We start from the raw sequence: 23,239 nt of genomic DNA, 5'->3' as shown, positions 1-23,239 counted from the left end.
TAATATTAACCAATACCAACACTAATATCTTGAATACTACGTTCTCTAGCCAAACTGAAGGGAGCTCAGGAAGTACTCATAACATTAACGTTCTGAGCCCACTCAATGGCTTTTCAATGTAAGGATACTCTATTCCGTCTTTCACCTATAGTATGCTAAGTCTTGCACATTGTATTGATGGTCCTTTTTCATTCCCCACAGCATAGTTAAGACTCTATCACAAAGCTACCATAAGTAATTTAACACAATTAGTTGACTCTGCTGAGCATAAAAGACGAGGCCTGAGCTTCTGGGCTGTACGTTACAGCGTGAATTAGTCTCTCCCTTGAGAATGAAGTTCCTTCAGGTAAAAGCTTATGTCACCTGCAGGATAATGTCTGCCAGTACTGTTCTTAGCTTGGGAAGAGCTGAGTTTTCAGCTCCATCTCCTTAAACTTCAAAGACACAAATATGAGCAGCTGTAATGGACACAGTCACAACCCCTTGGGTGCAGTTTCCTTCTATCATATAAAAAATACAGCATAATAATCTGCCTCATAGCACATGTTTCAGTACATAAATAATTCTCACTCTTGGCAAGAGACAGTACACGCTGTAAACATGCATTCAAAACTTGGGAGTAAACCTGTATATTCCCATGCACATTCATTCACACTCTCTTCTCTCTCTCTTTAACACAGAGTTCAAACCAGCCAAGTGTCACACATTGAGCATGAGATTCGTAAATGCCGTCTGTCCTGCCTGCCAGCCTCGCAAGGCACGCGTATCACGTTCAGCAGCTTTGTGCTGAAGGTTCTCTCCGACTCTGGGCATCAGTGAGCAAAGAAGAGTAATGAGCCCTGTAACAAGACAAGGTGTCTGCAGGAAACCAGGAGACTCCTAAAGAACGTGTTAAGGCTAACGGTTGGTGATTAAGCAGCTAGGGGAGAACAGGATGCTGCAGGAACACAAAAAACAGAGGAAGAAAAAGCATGGATGAGTCTTGCTCTGGTATGCTGACTGCTGTATGAGATAAGAAAGTGCTCAGTGGGACAAAGATATGGTGTACTTAATTGAAACTATGTAGAAGAACCAACAGGATGATATGTCTTTGTACTGGGTTTGTGTAGAAAGGTTTTGGTAGCGGGGGACTATAGGGGTGGCTTCTGTGAGAAGCTGCTAGAAGCTTCCCCCATGTCTGACAGAGCCAATGCCAGCTAGCTCCAAGTCGGACCCACTGCTGGCCAAGGCTGAGCCCATCAGCAATAGTGGTAGCCCCTCTGGGAGAACAGATTTAAGAAGGGAAAAAAAGTTGCAGAGGGTGCAGAAACAGCAGCCCGAGACAGGAGTGAGAACCTGTGAGAGCCCCAGCCCTGCAGACCCCCAGGTCAGTGCAGAAGGAGGGGAGGAGATGCTCCAGGCGCCGGAGTGAAGATTCCCCTGCAGCCCGTGGGGAAGACCACGGTGAGGCAGGCTGTCCCCCTGCAGCCCAGGGAGGTCCACGGGGGAGCAGATTTCCTCCTGCAGCCCGGGGAGGACCCCGGACCACAGCAGGGGGGGTGCCCAAAAGAGGCTGGGACCCCGTGGGAAGCCTGCACTGGAGCAGGCTCCTGGCAGGACCTGTGGATCTGTGGAGAGAGGAGCCCATGCTGGAGCAGGTTTTCTGGCAGGACTTGTGACCCCACGGGGGACCTACGCTGGAGCAGTCTGTGCCTGAAGGACTGCAGCCTGTGGAAGGGACCCACGCTGGAGCACTTTGTGAAGAACTGCAGCCTGTGGGAAGGACCCACACTGGAGAAGTTGGTGGAGGACTGTCTCCCGTGGGAGGGACCCGATGCTGGAGCAGGGGAAGAGTCAGGAGTCCTCCCCCTGAGGAGGAAGGAGCAGTAGAGACAACGTGTGATGAACTGACCCCAACCCCCATTCCCCGTCCCCCTGCACCACTGGTGGGGAGGAGGTAGAGAAAATCAGGAGTGAGTTGAGCCTGGGAAGAAGGGAGGGGTGGGGGGAAGGTGTTCTAAGATTTGGTTTTATTTCTCATTATCCTACTCTGATTTGATTGGTAATAAAATTAAAATAATTTTCCCAAGTTCGGTCTGTTTTCCCCATGACAGTAATTGGTGAGTGATCTCTCCCTGTCCTTATCTCGACCCACAAGCCTTTCGTTATATTTTCTCTCCCCTGTCCAGCCAAGGAGGGGAGTGATAGAGCGGCTTTGGTGGGCACCAGGTGTCCAGCCAGGGTCAGCCTACCAGTCTTTAGAAAACAGGTAAACAATATATAACCAGCATGAACAAAATAATTGAAAGGAGCACTCAGGACCCTGAGGGGACTATAATTTGCAAGGGCAGCAGTACTGTACCCGCAATACCACATAAAGCCAAGATGACCTACATAACAGTACCAGAAACACCAAGGCTGGTTTACTTAGCAGGAGACATAAGTGAAGAAAGACAGGTACAAAGGTGGCAAAAAAGGGGGTCAAGAAATGGTAAAAGGAATAATAGATGGTAGGATTTTCTAACAGTGAAAGTGTAAATGCTGACAGACAGTAGTAAGTTGACCTGCAGACACTGGAGGGAAGCCACATGGGCAACCTACCAGACTCTCCACCAGGTCCGTGTCTGAAAGACTCAGTGTGGGAGGGTAAGGCATGATATAATTCTAATTTAATAGAATGAATAGAATTGTAACTTAGTAATGTAAGCATATAATTAATAAATAGCATAGCCTTCTATATCAGTTATGTGCCACAGCTGAATTTTAAAGGACTCTGAGACAACAGTCTTCCTGTGACAGATGCAGCTGGTCTGACTGGTGGTGCACGCCAGAAGTGCCTACGGTGAGGGAAGAGAGGATGCTCTGGCACAGCCCTGAAGCTACGAAGGTCAGTGCTAGTTAATTCAACCTCACTAAGAAACCTCCTGAAAGCTATCTGCTCTACTTACATTGCAGTATGCCTCATTTACGTGAGAATGCTCACATAATACAAAGATCCAAAGTTTCCACTAGAAACAATAAGAAGTAAGAGAAAAAGAGATTAGGATTAAGCATCCTTCAGACTGTTGACACTTCACTTAAGAATACTGCCTGTTGTTCACTATATGTAGCCTTTTAAGGATGCATGTTCATCAAGAGCAGACATTTATACAAATGCTGCTGTTAGAGTCTTAAGAGCCATCTCTCATTCTGTCAATAACTGTCATTTCTTCACAAAAGTAAGATTTAAGATTGTGTGGCATGTTTCTTTAGCTTTGTGGATGTACTTTACGATCAAGAAAGACACCACATGCTGCTTCAATGACCTACTTATCCATATTGAATACATTCAGCATTTATTTGCAGTTACAGTTTAATGAATATTCATTGGTACCACACGTATGGTACCATACTGATTCCATCACACTAACGTCTAGTCAGTATAACAAAATCAACCTCAAATTATTTGCAAGCCAAAACTATGGAAAATCACTTTTAATAGGATGTAACAAGATAAAATATTTCTCTTCCTTAAGTGGGACCTGACTTTGGAAAGTGTGGAATTGACAGCTTGGGAGCAATTACAACCTTGGCCAAGAAAATTAAGAGAACAAAAAACATCAAACTTTGCAGAACCTGTTACAACTTATGCTATGTAGTTTGGTATGCAATGTTTCTATACTTCTCAAGGAGGAGCCATGAACCCACCTCATGCCCAATATACTTTGATTTGAATGAAAAACAGTGTATTACATCATGTGCATCAAATGACCAGAACGTAGACAAATGACTGAGTGAATCTTTGCAATGACTAGCTACGTGCAGATGCTTCAGTCTAGTCTAATGCACATGCAACCTCATATTAGCAATCACTCATGTACCCAACAGGTACCTAGCAGGTACCTGGAAAAGCAGTAGGCAAGGACTAGGCCTCACGACAGAGCTACTCTGATGGGCCTACAGCTGGATCCATCCAAGACAGCTATGTCATTGATGTACATTTGGAAAAAATGATGATGTAAAAACCCCACTGATGTAGATAAACACGATGATGTGCACTGTGTATATAAAACCACAGAATTATAAAGGACCCCTGCAGTATTTTTAGACATTGAAACCCTCAGCATCAATTCAGGAGCAAGGAAAATCTATAGCATACTATCATGTTTTAACTCATGTGATTTAATGAAAAAAAACCCCACCAAACACCAAAGAAATAAAAGGTTAATAAAAAAAGTACAAAAAAGGTATCTCCATAGCTCACCTTGCCAGTGATGTTTGTAATCACACATACGTGACAGGGCAATCATCATGGCACAGTAGAGTGGGAGGATTGCTGCACAAAGCCGCCAGCTCTTCCCCCGGCCATTTTCCGTGAAGCAGTGTAACTTTCCAGCTAAGTAGAAGGTGGTAAAGCCAAGGCCTGAAAACGCAACTGATAAAGAAAAACATAATCACAGTATTTTGTCATTAACACTGTATAATACCATCCCTTAAGATCCTTTAAGATCTGACAGCAGGATCCTTCTACTGCAGAGAAGTCTTGGACTTTCTTTCTAGGGTGATGACAGGAGCTAAAGTAAGTTGAGAAGACCCATCTGCAAAAAATTGAGGGAGTTTCATAATTTGAAGGGTGATTCCTATGTAGCCACATAAATGATGCTATTATAACTTAGTATTTTAAAGGGATGTAGCAAATTGCCTAGGTAGAGAGTTTTCTTGTGTTTGTTTTGTTTTTTTTTTAATAAAGCAATCTTGATCTTACAAACTTTAAAAAAACACAGGTCTTTGGGGGTTGAATGGGAAAAGGTAGTCTCCCACAAGATCCATGAAGTACATATGTTCTCCACAGCAGTATGCAGCAATGCAAGCAATCAGGCAAGTGAACACTGCAAAGCAAATTGACCTCATAGATACTCAGCTTTCACATAATCTGACATGTCTGCAAATACTCTGGTACCTCTAGACATTCATCTTTCCAACAGCAACTGAGATTTTTTTCCCTTTAGCAATTTACCTTTTTCCTCTGGGGGAGACATTGGCTGTGGAAAGAATCCCTGACTTTATTTGCACATTAAATTAAACATTGAGGCAAATTTTTAACTCGAGTCACAAAAGCTCTTTCATGCTTAAACTTCAGCACGCCTTTCCTGATTTTAGACCTATTCTAAAAAGTTAAGGTTTAAAGCAGAAAAGGATTCAGTCAGTTTGTACTGCAATTGAATTACATTTAAATGAGATTTTTAGGTTCCATTAACCTGTTTCTATACAACAGGCACAACTGGCAGTGATGACAGAACTCGGGCACCAAGTTTCTCTACTGAATTTCTTCCCTTTTGCAGCTGTTCACCTTCCAGAGAAATACTGGCTGGATATTTTTTTTATATATGCATTTTAATTATTTTTCAAAAGCCATTTGAACATTTTTGTTGTTGTAGGAAAATTAGTGCTGGGCTGAACAGGTAGCTCTGTGAAACACATCTTCTGTTTTCTCCACAAATGTCATACTCAAATTTTGCTCCTGACTGCAGAGATCAAAATAGAACATGAGCACACAAACCACAGACAGCAAAATTATAAATATTTATCCAAGCATTTGAAATCCTTTTTCTTGACTACCTTTACACTTTTTGTCTTTGTGATATGTAAGCACCTCTATAAGAGTTAATAAGTCACATTCACAATATGTAATTCTGTTCTGATTCTGCTACCAGTCAATTTAATGGTAAAACCACCATCAGTGCTGGGTCAGACATGCATCTTTTTTCTATTCTCCTGCTAGGGCTTTTCAAATGCCCTTCTCCTCATATTCCCAAACGCTAGATGTGATAATTACTTTGTGTTCTGTTGATAAATCTATGGGATGGTCAATTTTATCTGACAGTACAATGGAGAGGTTTCATAAGTTTATACTACACAGCTGTTTGAACGCAATTACTGAAGATTTGCATTTCATCTTCTGACACACAAATAAATCACTTCTTTAGACTGGCTGTGGTGGGGCAAGACTGAATGCTGATTAGTCATCAAACCACAGAATTAGTTCTTCACAGGATCTGCCACATTTCCAGAAGGAGGTGCTCATGAATGAATATGGAAGTTCAGCAGGATCTATACTGGCACTAGACACAAAGGCAGATTTCACCTTAGATGGTTGATGTGTTCCTCTAAACTAAAGGTCAGGAAGAAAAGAGATTCACAAACACTCCTCCAGGGGAACTTACACCTAATGTAAGATGGAAGAGTAATATAATGATGCTTTAGCTTGTGGCTATGAAACTAATATTCTGCAGAGCAGCTTTAAATTGCAATATTGTAAGATTGACTTCCCTTACCCTGGAGCGTGCACACCCAGAAAGAGCTGCTTGACCCAATAGTCCCAGCGTGTGCAGAGTCAGCAGCAAAGAACATGAAATTAATAGCGAAATGCTCTGGGATGTGGGAGTATCCATTATAAAAATAATTATATATTCTAAGACAACTCAATTGCTGTGCATTCCATGTAGGCAACTTTGCTTGACGGCTATATTTTGAAGATGCTGTCAATCAATAACATTGAGAAAAACAATTCACTCTTCAAGAATCCTGGGCCTGTAGATGATATTTACACTGAAGAATTGGTCAATCAGTAGAATATATCTGAGCATTTTTTTCTGCACCAGCTAGAGTCAACATCTCACTGTGTCACAACAAAAATGCAAACAGACACATACATGCATCACATGCCCTAACATATGACATACTGCCTAATGTTACAATAAAAATTATCATTCTCCAGAAGACGACAGACTCCTAAGAATCAGCAAAGCTATGCTCCTCATCTACACAAATACTTCTGCTAAGTTGGTTTCTTCCCAGATCATAAGAAATTAATAATCTATTTATATAAAGAAGGCAAGAGCAACATAAAATACTAACCAGCTCTCTTTGGAGACATTAACACTAATGAAAATAAGAAAATCAGTCTGATTTAGTTTAAAACAATGTTAACTCAAGACAGATGTTGATGCAAACTCCAGACACAAATATTTAATTGGTTTGAAGTGTTGGAAGAGAAGAAAGGAATGAATCAAACATACAGTATAAAGAAATGAGATATTTTTAACAATTGGTGTAGCTAACTCAAATTGAAGTCCTGATGCTAAAAGTTGCTGAACACAGGAAAACTTCTCCTGAGACAAGCCACATGTTCTCTCAGGGCTCGATAGAATGCGGTAGGTTTTATGAACATATTGAAAGACAGTAAATGGAATATTTGCATTGTAGCAGCTTTGAAAGGTCTCAGCCGAGACAAGATTACCATTATTCCATGTGCTATGTAAACACACAGAGAGGACACTGTCCCACCAAGATTAGCAACTGAAGATACAAAGGCAAAGGACACAAGGTGAAGTGCAGAGAGCGGCAGGGATTTGCTCAGTCACGAATGAAGACTGGCTCCTGGAGGCCCTAGGGTCTGTACCCTAGCTCAGGCTTGTGCTGCCTCATTCTTCTCCCTCTGCCTTCTGAAAGTTGTTATTGAACTGTTCTCTTTAAATAAGGCAGCTATGGTTTCTTAAGAAATTAACAGAGATGAAGGGAATTTTGGAATGAAAAGGGAAAATTTAAGTCTTACAGGCATAGCTACTATAAGCTAACTTAAAGGGGATAAAAGACTTGAAATGAGAGAAAAACACATTAAGCAAGATTTTCTTTGTCCCCTTATTGTTTAATTGCATTTCCTGATCTGCTGATAGCATCAGCTAATTGGTTTAGAGCCAACGGGACTATTTAAACATCAGTAAAGATCCTGGATTTACAAATCTTTGGACCTTTGAGAAGAGATTCTGAAAAAAGTTGAGATTCATAGTGCACGTTATTCATGTTTTGAGTTTCTTTAAAGGAATCACTGGAATTCACATGTATTATGGTTTTGCTCTATTTATATGGCTTTATTTCAAACTATTATCTACAAAGAAACTTTAATAATGCATACGCACTCTCCAGATAATACTAACGGTACCTAGATAGTCTCTCAGTCATGAATAAACATTAGTTTGTGAAAAATTAAATCAATTTCCATTCCTTTTTATATCTGCTCTAGCTTTTTCGCTTTTTCATAATGTAGACCTACTGGTTATGTAGATCTGCCAGTCAAAGGTGTCTAACTGATTTTGTTTCCAACATGGCTATAGACCATTCAGAGACTGTACTGCAAGTTCTATCATACAATCCAAGCCAGCAGGGCAGTAAAGAGCAAGCACGTTGTCTCTCTCTGTTCATCAAAATGAATTCCCTGTTCCCACTCTCAGAATGAAACTTTTAAATACCTGTTCCACATGGGATCAATCAACTTGAAGTCACCACTCTAAGTTGGTTCAGTTCATAAAGCGTACTGGGGTTCTTCTCTGCAGATAACACTGCCTGTTTTACTTGCTGCATAAGGGCTATTCAAAAGTTCACAGAGTTGGCAGCCAGAAGGGACCAACTGTTCTTTTTGTCTGACCTCCTATATATCACACCACTAAGTACGATCCAGTTAGCACCAGAATGTGAGTTTGGATAAAGCATAATCTTCAGACAAATAATCTAAAGATAGAGGAGGAGAATCATCTCGGAGCCAAGAGGACTTGTAACACCAACCACCTGGTGAAGTTCTTACTGACAAAACCATGATCAAATGGTAAACCACCATCATCATGAGCCATCTTCATCTGAGTATCAAATTCAGTAAAACACAACAGAAAGAGAAATATAAACATTTTGCCTACATTTGCTATGTAGGCAAAAAATTAGTAAGGCTCTCTCCTGGTTGCAGCAGGAATAAAGTTAATTTTCTTCCTAGTAGCTGCTATAGTATTGTGTTTTGGATTTAGGATGAGAATAACATTGATAACACTGTTCTAGTTGTTGCTAAGCAGTGTTAATAGTAAGTCAAGGACTTTTCAGCTTTTCATACAGCTCTGCCAGCGAGGAAGCTGGGGGGCACAAGAAGCTGGGAGGGGACACAGCCAGGACATCTGACCCAAAAGAGACAAAGGTATTTTTCATACCATATGACATCATGCCCACTAAATAAATTGGGGAGGTTGGCCAGGGGACAGTGCAGTTCAGGGATTTGCTGGGCACCAGTCAGTGGGTGGTGAGCAATTTTATTGTGCATCACTTGTTTTGTATATTCTATTATTATTACTATTTTCCTTTCCTTTTCTGTCCTATTAAACTGTCTTTATCTCAACCCACAAGTTTTACTTTTTTTTTTTAATATTCCAATTCTCTCCCTGACCCCACTCATGGGGAGGGAATGAGAGAGCAGCTGCATGGTGCTTAGTTGCTGGCTCGTGTTAAACCACAACAAGCTCTCCAACAGCCTTCCTCAAAAAGTGCTGCTCCCGCTTCACAATAATCGGAACAGGTACATTCAGAATTGATACAAACACTCTTAAAAGCATCTATTGAAGTAGGAGTGAAAGGAACTATCTGGGTGTGTTTATTTACTCTTACAGCAATGACACAAGCAAAATACTTCATAGAAAGAAATGAAAACCTGGCATGCCTTCTGCTTAAGGAGTTCATGTACCAAGCCTTCATCCTGCAGTTGGATCAAAGGGTGCAGAACCTTGCCACCATGGAAAACCTTGAAGGGAAAAATGGCACTCCGTAAAGTACCAGGTCCAAGCCTTGCAGACCTGATGAAAGAGCAATCAGTAGAGGGTAAAAAATGGAATTCAACCCCAGTTGAATAGGTTTTTAGAACTAACTGGATAGCTGTAGACTTCTGTGTGAAGACAAGAAAGCGTTGTTTTGACCTTTATATCCTTTCTATCCTAGTGGTTTAGGAATTACCAACTTAAGACAGAGCCTTTCACCTTGTTTCGTGTAGGTGGGGTATCTGTAACTGCTATCGGAAGGCGCATTTGAAAACTATACCACAGCGGTACTTGAAGCATGTCAAAAACCAGCTTCCTCTTGGGCATTACCATTACTGGAATACATAAAACTACATTAGACTCAATCTTTCAGTTTGTTTCTATCATTTTCTTTAAAAGAAAAAAAAAAGTTCACAGAAGAAATAGGGAGGATGATAGCATCTGGAGACACTGCAGAGCCCATCCTGACATCTGATTCTGATTCTCTCCAGACAGGGGATCTAGGTGAGTTTAAAAACCTATCTGTATGGACCAAACTGATTACCAAGTTGAAATGCATAAAGTGAGAAACTGTGAACAAGAATCTGATCTAAAGCACCCCAAATAAATTATTCATTAAAAATGTAATTGCTTTTGTGGGTGTTTTCTGGAAATTGAACTACCCCACGAGGATCTTTAGCTTCTCAAGTTTTAATGGATGCTTTGCTAAGCACACAATACATGTCGTCTTTATGCTAAGCAGTTTTTGAGCTGAAGAAAAAATCTTCAGCTTATTTAAGTGGCAACAAATTATGAAACTGCAAAACAACCATTCAAACGACCTATGTAACAATCAGAGAAAATGATACATCTCTTTGTCTGTAATGCTTTATACTTGCAGTGATTACTGTATATTTTCCAAATGCAAACACATATTATTCATCACTGGAATTGCACAGCAGCCTACTGCAATTTTAGCTAAGGCTACTGGTGAATGTTTTCAGTTTCACACTGTTCAACAACTGAAATATTTATCTTTCCTGAAGGAAAAAGTATGATACCAAATGGCTGCATAAATTTTAATGTTGAAATTCAATTCAAAGAGGATTTTATAGAAGTACAATTCCCAGAGAATGTTTGGAGCTTATTATCACAGCCAAAATATTTTTTTGTTTTGTTTTCCAAGTGGGACAGTCAATCACCTTCCCTTTGGCTTAGCTTTATTAATTTCTTTTCACAAAGAAAGACAGTTCAGCAGAAGCAACATGAAAAGCACATCACAAATACAAATGTATGCAGGGACTTGGGAAACAAGGAGGAGATATTGGAGACAGAGACATGTTAGAACAAAAATAGACCTATATTATCTGAAAAGCAAGTAACTAGAGTATTAGTCATCAGGTTGTTTTTGCAGGACCGTCACAGTGAATTCTTGTGAATCTTTTTTGGTTTTTTTCTGACTTATTTTCATGTACCTTTCAAGATATCTCATTACACCTGAAATATCTAAAGTGGTCTCAGGGTGCATCTCATTGCTACTAAAAAAATGAGAACTAAGTTCCGATTTGTTCAGTTAATGATGCCATTTATAAGAAGTCCTAAAAGTGAACCTGTTCCATAGCCTGCTTTGCCATTCTGTTGACAGAAACATTGAACAAATCCCCTCTCTCTGAGAACACAGTAAAGACAAACCTAAAAGGGCTCAGATTCTGGAATTACTTTGAAGAGAAGGGGTCAGCACTCATGCACTAATCAAAGCAGCCTTAGCATTAATATAAGCTACAAAAGACTGTCTTGTAAACTCAGCCCTAATCATACAACATCTTTCTCTGCAAGGTATGTTTTACTCTTTACTCACTGCCAAGATCTCCATGTTTCTCAGTTACACTTGGTGAAATTAGGTCCAGCTAACGAACCTGGATCAGATTTAAACCTAGGACAGAATGACATCAGGATACAACTGGTCCTTGAACACACCCATGATGGTGCTGCTCTAGTGTGGTCCCTGGCTAATGCACTCTTCTCCTTACAGGCATCAGGAATACCAAGCGTTGACTGATTTTTTTTTTTGTTAGGTCAGATGTGCAGACCTTTATGAAAAAGAGTCCTGATACTATAGCTCTAGTCTCTTGAGAAAATTTTTTTAAAACTGAGATAAGAATTGCCAGGTTAATTCAAACAGGTCAGTACTAATTAAACAGCTACCAGCCTGTTAATTATCAATAACCAGAGAATAAATTGCTCTTTCTGCTAGACCTTAGCATAACTACAGTATCTAGCCACAAGCTTTAGATCGTCAGCTCTCCAACTCTTTACGAGGTATCTAACTACAAATAATCCCTGTCAAGAGCAATTTTTAATTTCCAGTTCAACACTGGGATATACCAAGTCCCATACACTGGCTCAGGTAACTTCTTGCTTCCTGCTTTGCCATACATATGCCATCTGTAGTACCCTTGATATCGGACCACATCCTGCTCAACTACTTGTCCTTCCATTCACCATGCCAAGTATCAGTCTTTCAGGGATGTGCATTTAATTTAAAATTTGTTTGAAGCAAATTGGCACAAGCACACAGACTAGCATGTAAAATACAGTTAAAAGAGATCAAGAGCACCTTGACGGACAGGAACTTTTTACAGTGGAGCATCAGAACGCTTCTGTCAAACACAAGACACAGCATGGTAGGCAGTGTCAAGGAGTTTGATAGATTGTATCAGTGTTAGTCCTGCCTGCAAATAATCCCCCTGTATACATCAAAAAGAAACTAGGGAAACCCCAAGACTATGCACAGCCAGAGCAGTAAGGGCTATATAGAAGATCTCTGCTTCTCTTTTCATGCTGCAAGACCCAGCAGGAATAGGAAAATGTTATGTATTCCTGCTACACTGCAAAGTGCAAAGCAATGAAGCCTGTTCTATCCACCACTTGCAAGGGGAACTTATCACTGGGGGGTTTATGTAAAGAAGAAGAGTTTGGGGGGGGGAAAAAAGCAAGCGATCTAAGCCTTCTTCAACCACATTTTAAGTAGCACAGCTACATTATCCAGTCACTGAATTCAGTGCTGGGCTCCAAACTTGTAAATAACTCTCTTGAGAGAATCGGGGACTGGAAACTGAGTATCTTCATTTCCAATTCAGTCTAGATCCTCTGAAGATAGCAAAAATAAAGTTGCTGCCCATTCTGGAGTACACAGTAGTACACTGGGATTAATCTCTTTAATCATGCAGAGAAAAGGAGAAAATATATTACCATATACTACCACAGAAAAAATAATGTTATTGTGTTAAATGCTACAGTGTAAAAGACAATGCATAGAACATGTTTGCTAGGTAGAATAAATACCAATGAGGACCCATGGTTTTACACTGACATATGATATCATGTATTAAAACCCCACATTTTTTTTAAATTCAGGAAAACCAAAGTCTTTTGGAGGTATGCTTGAGACATATACATAATCTGAACCTCAAACAGACTAGCAAGAGTAGATTTATTATTAGAGCTGGAAAACGAAACTAAACAGTTCATCTCACAAGCCCCTCATGAATTCAAACAGCCTTTGTTATTGAGTACTGAGAGGTAAATATGTCAGAGATGAGGTAAAAGCATTAAACACAACCATTCCTAAGAATACTTACAGTTTGAATTAAGAAGCCAATAAACCCCACAGGAGATTTTATTTTTTTCCCTGCATATCCAAGAAATCCATTCCTTATTTCCCTGGATTCTTCTTTAAAAGGATGAAATATTTCAGAGAGACACTGCCATACAGCTGTTAATTAAGAGATTTATCTTGAAAATCGGGAGTAGCAGCAATTACTGCCAAAAACCTGTGGCTTGTAGCTCATCTGTTACTTAAAATGTTCACTTTCAACTGAAGGAAATATGATTATCCTCCATGAAATTACTAGCTAAAGATAATTAACAGTTCAAATTTAGATACCCAACTATAATTACATGTACTGCAGTAATATTTTATATAAATTATCACAGGATAGCAAACAATTCTATTGAAATTCAATGATTTCTTCACTCTGAAGCACATAAATCATTTTAATTTTTCAAACAAATGAATGGCTTTTAAAATGTAAAAATCTTTTCATTTTTACAACTGACTAATTTCAATTACTTAGTGAAAAGGGGGAGGAGGAGCTAGCTGTCCTTTCACTCTAAAGACATAATATTTACCAGTCTCCTTTTTTCTTTTTAGTGACACAGCAAGACATACCACAAATACGACATTTATTTAATTAGTGCTTCATCAAGCAAATCTGCTGCAAGCATGAACTGCATAAGCAGCTTTGATATCATCAGAGAGGGCAACTCCTCAGGCGTAATACAACAGTAATGCACTATACAGTGACAAACACCACTGAGTGGAACAGTTAATTGTGGAGATAAAGAGAAAATAAAATATTAACCAACCAGCCAGTCAACAGCAAAGGTGCTATTTCTTTTCCCAGGTATGCCATACAACATTTTTTGGCAACAGAATCAAGGCCAGACCCATGAATAGGCACATCCAAATTATACTCTTGCTCCTCGTACTTAACTCATACTCATTACCTACCCTACTGCAAGAAGTATTCTCTGGATACAGTGATACTCTCTTTTTCATTCAGGCTGTAGCCTCCTTGCCGTACTAAACAATACCAGAAAGTAATACACTATTCCATTGCTTGATAATATAAATATCTTTTAACCCTTACCTTTAGGCTTTTTTGTTATTTAAAGCAACTAGTAGTTCCATTTTTCTAGACAGGTCCTTGCTGTGTTCGTACAAACTTACTGATTTCAAGCAAGTAATGAAGACAGTCAGAGCAGGGAAGACAGAGCAGATAAGAGAATATTTTCAGTTAGAAGGGACCTACAATGATCATCTAGTCCAACTGCCTGACCACTTCAGGGCTGACCAAATGTTAAAGCATCTTATCAAGGGCATTGTCCAAATGTCTCTTAAACACTGACAGGCTTGGGGCATCGACCACCTCTCTAGGAAGCCTGTTCCAGTGTCTGACCACTTTCTCGGTAAAGAAATGCTTCTTAATGTCCAGTCTAAACCTCCCCTGGTGCAGCTTTGAACCATTTCCACGTGTTCTATCACTGGATACCAGGGAGAAGACATAGCAGAGAAGACAGGCTAATACAATGAAGAATAAAATGGCTAATCATATGATAGGGAACTTCTGGCATCACTGAGCACCTTTCACCAGTTCAAATCATATTTAGTCTCAAGTGTCTGTGGAAATATTATGGTATCAAAAACATCTGGTCAACCACTCTGATTTCTATTTTCTGATTAATTCTCTCAGTAAAATCATCCATAGATTTTTTCATCCCCTCTCTTCTCCCCCACAAGTGGATTTTTTTTTAAAAAAAAATCTCCTACACCATTATCCACCAGCAGCTTCACTCAAGAGTCCAACTTACATTGCCTTACAACATGGTCAGAAACTTCCAACATTATCATTCTCCAAAAGTTTCTGATTGTTTAAACAGAATGTAGGAACCCCAGGCAGAGACTTCTAAACCCACTGTCTTAGTTCAGACTGAAACAAGCAAAAACTAAAAGTCTCAAGAAAAAATCTCCAGAGAAATCACTTGATTGCAACAAAGCAGTATTAGTTTTAAAAATATTTTGCATAAACATTTTTTGCGTAGGCTTCGTTAGATAAACACCAACTTCATTATTTGCTCAGTCCTCTGCAGAAGGAAGGAAAGAAAAATTACCTACTTACTTATCTGTAATAGCTGGTGCTTTCTATGTAGAACTGACAGTAATAGCAAAATCCAAACAAGGCTTTCTGCAGATGTTCTGTACTTTTCTTTTTCTGGCATAAATAATATGCTTGATTTCCTGCATTTATCTCATAGCTTTTATCTCAAGAGACTTTTAATATCCCCTTGTTTTCAAGAGACCTAAATTAATGTTTTCAGAAATCTTTATGACTGAGATTTCTGCAATTTGATAAATCAGTCAGCTACCTCTAAAGAAAGGTGCCTAGCATTTTAACTTCATAATTCAATTTCAAGGTTTTTATTGATTTATTTTTCTTTTGCTTACAGCACAATTGTAGCTGATACTCTTTGTTGAAATAATTCTGGATTGACTCAGGGTTATTTGCATTACAAGAACGTGTACTTATGTGAGTCAGCTCTATCACCCTTGCTGCTCAAAAGGGTTTTGAGTCAACTAGGAGCATCTGGAGACTGATCACGACTAGCTCTTGGAGAGTGGAAAACACACACCTCAACTCATAAAGGTGACCACCCTGTAGACAGATTTAAAATCCCCATGAAAACAGAATGGTTGATTTTACTTCCAAGTAGCTCTAGTCTAGGCAGAACACTCATACATATTCTGGTTTATTCTTATCGTGGGCTCAAAGACGACACCATGATGTGAAACACAGTGCTACAAGAGGGGACTGTCATAACACTGTCTTCAACAGCATTTGCGTGATCAGAATGAAAATGCTGCCACAGAAAGTCTTCCCCTTAGTCTCTACAGATGTAGAAAACTACCCTATCAAGACTAAGAGCAAAGACTGCTTCTAGCAGTCATTCCTGATCAAAATGTTTCACAGCTGATGGGACTGGGGACAAATTCACACATAAATATCAGCTTCTAGTTCTCAAAACATGAACTCTGACTAGACCCATGATTCTCTATTCTCCTCTTTCAAGAGGAGGATGAAGGGATATCCTTCACAAGGCCAAGGTTTGACCTGAAATTAAAGTTAGAAGAGAGCAAAGAAACATGTTTATGCAGTGAATACAATGAACATGCAACCAAACCACAGTTTTGTTTGGGCTATTTACCCACTTCTCATATACAGTGCAGTAGCCAACCTTCTCTTACCTCCCAAGTGTTGCCTAAAACAGCCTACTGTTGGGCTTACCTACCTTAAAGAAAACTCCACACTGAAGGATATATTACTAAGGAAGAGCTAACACCACATCTGATTTAGAAGCATCTCTACATTTGCTTTGCTCTTACACAGAAATACTACACAAAACCATACCAAATGGATTTCAGAGCGTGATGTCAGCACTATGCTGCAATGGCAATTTCAAGGAATCTCAATATTTGACAGTGCTGTAATGAGACTTCTTCCTTAAAGATGGTCAGAAATTGATGTGCCAGCCTCCTCTGTCAGAGATGAGTTGATAGCCATCCATTTTCAAATTAGTCTTGAGCTTTCTGACCCATTTTGCTCCAGAGAAGAGCTGTCACTGCAGTTCACAGATGAAAATTGATCTTTAGATCTCTAGTGTAACTCAAAGTCCTTTTAACTGAAAAGGTCAGTCAGAAGAACAATGGTCTTAGCTTTACATAAAGCTAAAGTCTACAACACGACAACAAAGTCTTTTACAGGCTGTGAAATCAAGCATATATCTTAACCTTAGCTTACAAATTTTACCTGAAATGTTGAAGTTAGGCAAGAGAAAAGGGAGAATTAGACTGAAAGGTAATTAAGCTTCTTCCCTACAAAGATGAAAGCAAACTGAACAGCTATAATAACCAAGAAACAGCAGTAGCTGCTGGGAAAACTGGTTTACTGAAGCTAAGCTCATAGATTTATTCATACCAGCTCACTTTTTAACTTCAGCTCTCTAGCACTTGAGGAAGAATCATGTTGACTCAGAGTCATTTGTTCTATTCCTCATTAATGACGCAGGATTCAAGATAATTCCATGTTTTTGCTTACTCTCCTCTGAAGTCTCACTTTACTCTTGAGTTCTCTGGATGATCTGATCTCCAGATTAGGAAAAGCAAAAACAAACAAAAAGCCACCCCCCGACACACACCTCTCTGGTATCCTATGTAAGTCACAAATTACAGTGGACTGCAAGTCAGCAAATCACAGTCCTGAGATCAAGAAAGCAACAGGCTTATCTGGTACAATTTCTGATTTTTTATGCAGTCCTTGGTATTGCTAAATAACATGTTACCAGGAAGAATCACATTACTTCCAGCTTTTCTTCAAGAAGGTCTGCTGAATGTTGCTACACAGCAGAGAGATGTAACACCTCATGCTTCAGTTCTTTTAGTCATTTTACTGAAAAAGGCTGGGTGCTGGTGAGAAGCAAAGAGCTCTTACACAGCTTGGAAGCAAGCCTACTGTTTGCAGAGAAACTGATGGAAGGATAAGGACCTTTCCTTTCACCTTAAGATTTGTTATATTCTCAGACAGATAAGTGGTAAGCATTGACAAAGACGAATAGCATACCTGCATGGCTATATCTTTTCATAAAGAAAATAGGCAGATAAATAGCCACCTTGTTTATCCCAATAATATGCATTATAGCTGCTTGATAAACTGGCACCTGAGCCATTTTATACTCAAACTCTTGATAGCTTGTGGAAGTTAAGTGTTGATTCTTCCTAGAAAAAGAGTAGAGCACAGACCTTCAGCATTCACCTTCCCTAGTCTGGATAAGGGAATTATCTCCGGAGTATTGCTTCTGAAGTTGGGTATACTGCCATTCCTGGACAAGATGGGATGCTCTGTAAAGGATGAGGTTGGTGATGCACATGGTCATTTCCGCTATTTCCTGCATTCAATGACAATCATCAAATCCAAATACTGACAGTAATATTAGCTTTCCAGTAGAGACTCCTTCATTCTGTGAGGAGCCTTACTAAAGAGCAGTCCTAAGAAGCTAACATAGAAACTCCACTTCTGGGAAGTATGTCAATGCTGGAGGGTAAGGCATGCATATTCCTCATATCTGTAGGACGTGGGGGCTGACCTTGCTCACAAAGGAAGGAATGCTAATGCAGTAAAAAGAAGTCAGCTGGGATTCCTCTCTCCTTATTCAAAGATAGGGCTGGGAGACCTCTGCAGAAGAAATTTTCTTACATATTTTTAAGCTTGTTACAACAGATTGAGCAATTCCTACTGCCATTCATAAGTAGCTGGATTCCATTAAAGTAGGAAATTACTATTCAGGACTGGTCTGAAGATGTAATCTCATTTATTATGCCAGCAGAAATGGGCAACCAATTACTTTTTTCCTAATGCTGTTTGCACTTCCTTTCTTAGAGACACTGTTCCTTCTCCCAACAAATAAGCATAGATGAGCTCATATCCATCACTCTTATAATGTGCATATCCTACTTTTAATATAAACAGAATCTACAATGTGTAACATGCTACACTGGCAATGTTTTCTTAACACTATGTTTAAGTGCACAGTAGGCAAGATCCCAATCCCTTGGTCACTGCTCCCATTAACACTGTTTGCTGATGACTTCTTTGATGCAGTAATGATGACTACTAATAAGTTAGAATTCTCCAGACAATTCAGTTCTGGCATTGATTTTGATCAGAGCAAAATTATGCCCTATGTTGGAAATGGATGTTTACCTTGATTTGCGATGAGTTTATACCTGTGAAGGCTCATCCTGAATAAAGAAACTGTGAAAAATCAGTTCTTCATGATGCTACAACCAGCTACAACCTTGCAAATCTGGCCACTGTAAATGCCGGTTACATTAGCAGTGACGTATCACTACCTATGTCTTGTTTGTATAAAAAGTGCAATTTATTAAAAATACACAGTGAAAGGAACTGTTTCTTTGAAAAACATGAATTCCTTATAAAAATGGGATCCACCAATACATAAAAGTTGAGTGCTTATATATTACTTACCACCTTGTCTATGAAGAGACCGCGAGGGAAGTGTAAACTATAGCTTGAAAGGCAGAGAAATAATTTTTTTCTTCACTTCTAAAAGGCCATTATTCTCTCAAACATATCAAGACACCTTCATTCATCAAGGAGGTAATTAAAAAACATATGACATAACAGTCGCTGTTATTGTCCCCACAACCAAATACTCTGATTATATGCTTCATTTCAGATTTCTGATTAAATTCTCTGATTTCTTCAGCTGTATTCAACAGTAATTGCTACAACTCTCTTTCAGCCAATCTAATGCAAAGAAGAAAAAACAAACCCAAAAAACCCCACACATAAAAAATAAAAGCTCTTATACAGCACTATGTGAACATTCACTCTGGAAGCTGTACAAATCGAATTGAGATGTTACCACAAATTAATTTCTTCAAAATTTGATTTTTTTCCTTGCAAAAAGGAACCTCTGGAATCAATAAAGTTTTCTATTAAAAAAAAAAAAAAAAGAAAGAAAAAGAAAATCAACCGCACAAGTTAGCCCAAAGTCAACTTTTCAAACTAATTTAAGTAACTAAATTGCAGCTACAAAAATAAAATCACATAAGTATTTTATTTATTTTGCTGCTAGTACAGCACTTTTATACAGAAAATGTTTTTTTTTATTGATTTTATTCTCATGTATATATCCAATCCAACATGAAATTGTAAGTTTAATTATCTCTGCAGCCAGTGTGTTATTAAATTGAATAAATTTCATCAAGTTTGTTTTTCAGTCAGTTGAAGTGAAATCCACTAGCATCAACTGGGATCTTTCTACCTGGGATCAATAGCCAACATGAATCTCCTGAAGGTCAACACTGGGAAGTACAAAGTCCTGTACTGGGGGAAGTAAAGCCAGACTCTTCTCAGCAGTAGCCAGGAAAAGGAGGAGAGACAATGAGCACAAACTGAGGTACAGGAAATTGCATTTAAACATAAGAAACGTTTTCACTGTGAGGGTGGCCAAACATTAGAACACATTTTCCTACAAGAAAGGTTGTGGAATCTTCATATTCAGTTACAGGCAAAACTCAATTGGCCACTATCCTGAGGAACCTGCTCTCACTGACCCTGCTTTGAGCAGCAGGTTGGGACTTGTCGATTTCCAGAGGTACCTTCAACTAACAATTCTGTGATTCAGATTATGAGCTAATACAAACCAGACTAGCAAGTGATTATTCACTTATTCATAGAAGACATATCAATTTCAAGATGCTTGTGTGGGTATTCATGGGCTCAATTTGCCACTGACTACCAACATTAAGTAGTACCAGCTCCAAGGATGTTAAATTAAACTCTCACCAAGCCATTTTTTTTTCCTTCAGCACAAAGATATCAAAACCCATTTCATGCAACTTCCTCAAATCTATGACAGCAATCCCTTAGCTGAAAAACATAGCTTAAATAGTTCTGACCAATTCAGAAATAACACATTTAAAAATAGTCTCTACATAAAGCTGAGGCCAAAACTCTGGCAACTGCAATCTGCTTGCAAATGTTTTGAGTAGAGTAAGAGCCTAAAGGGAGTTATATCATGACGAATTAATCACTTCCTCTAAGAAAGCAAACAAGGTCAAGAATTTGTCATTTCATTCACACAGGATTTTTGGTGTTTCTAAATAAAATGTGTTGTGTTACTATTATTTACCCATACTCACTTGTACAGGGACTTCATTACTACGCTCATGTCAACACGGAAGATATCTGACTGTCTAGGAATTTTTTAGTTATTTATTTATTTTTAACCTAAACAACCTATTTTACTGAACAATACTTGAAGCAAGTCTGTACAGCTGAGATGCTACTTTTTTTTTTTTTTTTCTCAGAAAGCTTCAGGAGGTAATACATTCAGAAATCATTTACATGACAAGCAGATCAAAATACAATACTATGGGTTTTGCTGCTGTTGCAAAGCTATATTTACATCAGAATGGTCTATTACTTGTTGAGTTGAGATATGAAATAGGTCTCTGCACACACCCTTTCTGTGTACACGATAAGGCTTTGGACATTCCTTTTGCAGTTTAATAATAATAATAATAAAAAAGTATTTTTTCTTATGAGTACCCAATAAATAATCAACAAATGTGAAAGAGAAGGCAGGTTATGACACTAAGAGCCCCACACTCCAAGATCACTATGCTATGCTCCCCTCAACCCTATATACCATCACAGTTCACAACATTCATAACCAGACACAGGATGTGGCTGGATGCAGTACAGCAATATTTCTGACTGCCAGCTCAGTGGTGTCCGCTTCCTTTAATTTTTATATCTACTTACTGCTCTGGTAAGTAACATATGAACATAAGCAAACATTTAAGGTCAGATTTAATCAGGAAGTTGACCCAGTTTTGGCAACGGGTGAAGGCTCACTCATTAAACTATATTAACATAAACATATAATACTTTTGCAGCACTTTTTTGCTTGCTGTTGGTCTATCCTCGTTCAGCCAGATGAATTCTGGGTCAAAGACTCAGTTAACATGCCATGGGTCAGGTCCTTCTCCCTCTCATTTAGAGCTCTGTACTCAAAACTTGGTATCACCAACTTGGGAAGATGATCTGGATTCATATTTTAAGGCAAAATCTTCATAGCTAAGAGCTTAGGGAAATTAATTTCAGACAGCAATGGAACAAGACTTAGATTTCTATAAATTTGTGCTTCTAAAACATGCTTTCCTTAATAGCTGTTTTTCCTATCTTTTGTAGTATCTCTCAGTTTCCACCTCTCCATTCCCTAAACTGCCCACTAGTCTTCCTTCATCATATGCACAAACCATGCTCAACCCTTCTCCACCTGCAGTCCTGGTAAATGGTGCTTTAAATCAATCACCAGTCAGAATAGAAATAGTCTAACAATATCCAGTAAAGTAGACAGGTGTTCATTCTTGGTCAAAGACTCCATCTGTTCACTGCAACACTGTAGCTTTTTCCATAAAGATCCTTCAAAGGATCTTACATAAAATTATTTTTTGGCAGTAGTAATTAAACTATTTGTAACTGACAGTCTCTTCTGTTAAATAAATCAGAAAAAGTAAAATTCTACTGGACACTAAGGCCAGCCTTTCAAAGATTTCAGGCCTAAGGAACGGAAATCTGCTTCAGTTAATTTGCTCCACTTCTAAAATTGCTAGATTTTAAATGCATCCTGAAATTCATTTCTTTGCTTTGCATTATAGAGCGCCTTATGGAATTTTCAGAAGACTGGAGTATATATTGTGAGAGCTTCTATTTTACAGGGCATCTATTTGTCTTCAAACACTTGTTCTTCATAGTATATTCCACAAGTGACACTATCTGACAGGAACACCACATCTAAGCTTACCTTTACATAGGCAATTTACAGCATGTATAATTACAACATGCACTGATAATCACTCTATATCACTTGCCAAGAAATGTAGAAACAGGCTTTAAAAGAGAGTATCAGGGATACTCTAACAGCTCCTAAAGCATCATCTTGGTCCTTGTATTAGATGGCAGTCAGCTCTCCTTGCACCAGTCCCCAAGAACAGTTCAAGAACCAAGGGAAAAAATAACTTCTCGCATACTGCTGCTCATTCCAGGACACCATGCATCCCTCCCTCCTCCTCCTCACTGTATCTAGTTCTACCACATACTTCTTTCAGACATGATCAGGTGTCTTCCAATGTTTTCGATACCTGGAGAGTTTCACAGTGCAGTAGCCCAAAGAATTATCTCCTGAACTCCTTATGAGCACACTTGGTGAGAAAAAAGCAAATGTGTTACCAATGATATATGCAAGTACAGAAAATGAAGTTAGCATGACAGAAAAAAAAAATTATGCAGCAAATTATTGGAACACATAGTAAACTGTAATATTAAACTGTAGCTTAATAGAGGAGAATCATACTGACATGATGAATTCAGAGCAATTTGAAATGAGACACCAAGCTCAGAAAAGAAATGTCCAATTAGGTGGCTCAAGATTAGATCAGAGAGAGGTATTTATCCTAGACTGAA

At 38.9% G+C, this 23,239-nt stretch overlaps 1 protein-coding gene across 1 annotated transcript in view; it reads right to left on the bottom strand.

Moving 5' to 3' along the window:
* Window positions 1–23,239, bottom strand: part of PLPP4 (phospholipid phosphatase 4) — a 66,089-nt gene that overhangs the window by 5,496 nt on the left and 37,354 nt on the right. Inside the window, exon 6 of the mRNA XM_049809552.1 lies at window positions 4,223–4,393. Coding sequence (XP_049665509.1) covers window positions 4,223–4,393 — 171 coding nt within the window. The remainder of the gene's footprint in view (window positions 1–4,222; window positions 4,394–23,239) is intronic.

This window comes from Accipiter gentilis, chromosome 9, assembly GCF_929443795.1.
Source record: "Accipiter gentilis chromosome 9, bAccGen1.1, whole genome shotgun sequence".
Classification (NCBI taxonomy): Eukaryota; Metazoa; Chordata; class Aves; order Accipitriformes; family Accipitridae; genus Astur; species Astur gentilis.
The sequence above is the reverse complement of the archived record's forward strand: the minus strand, read 5'-3'. Positions and strand labels throughout refer to the sequence as shown.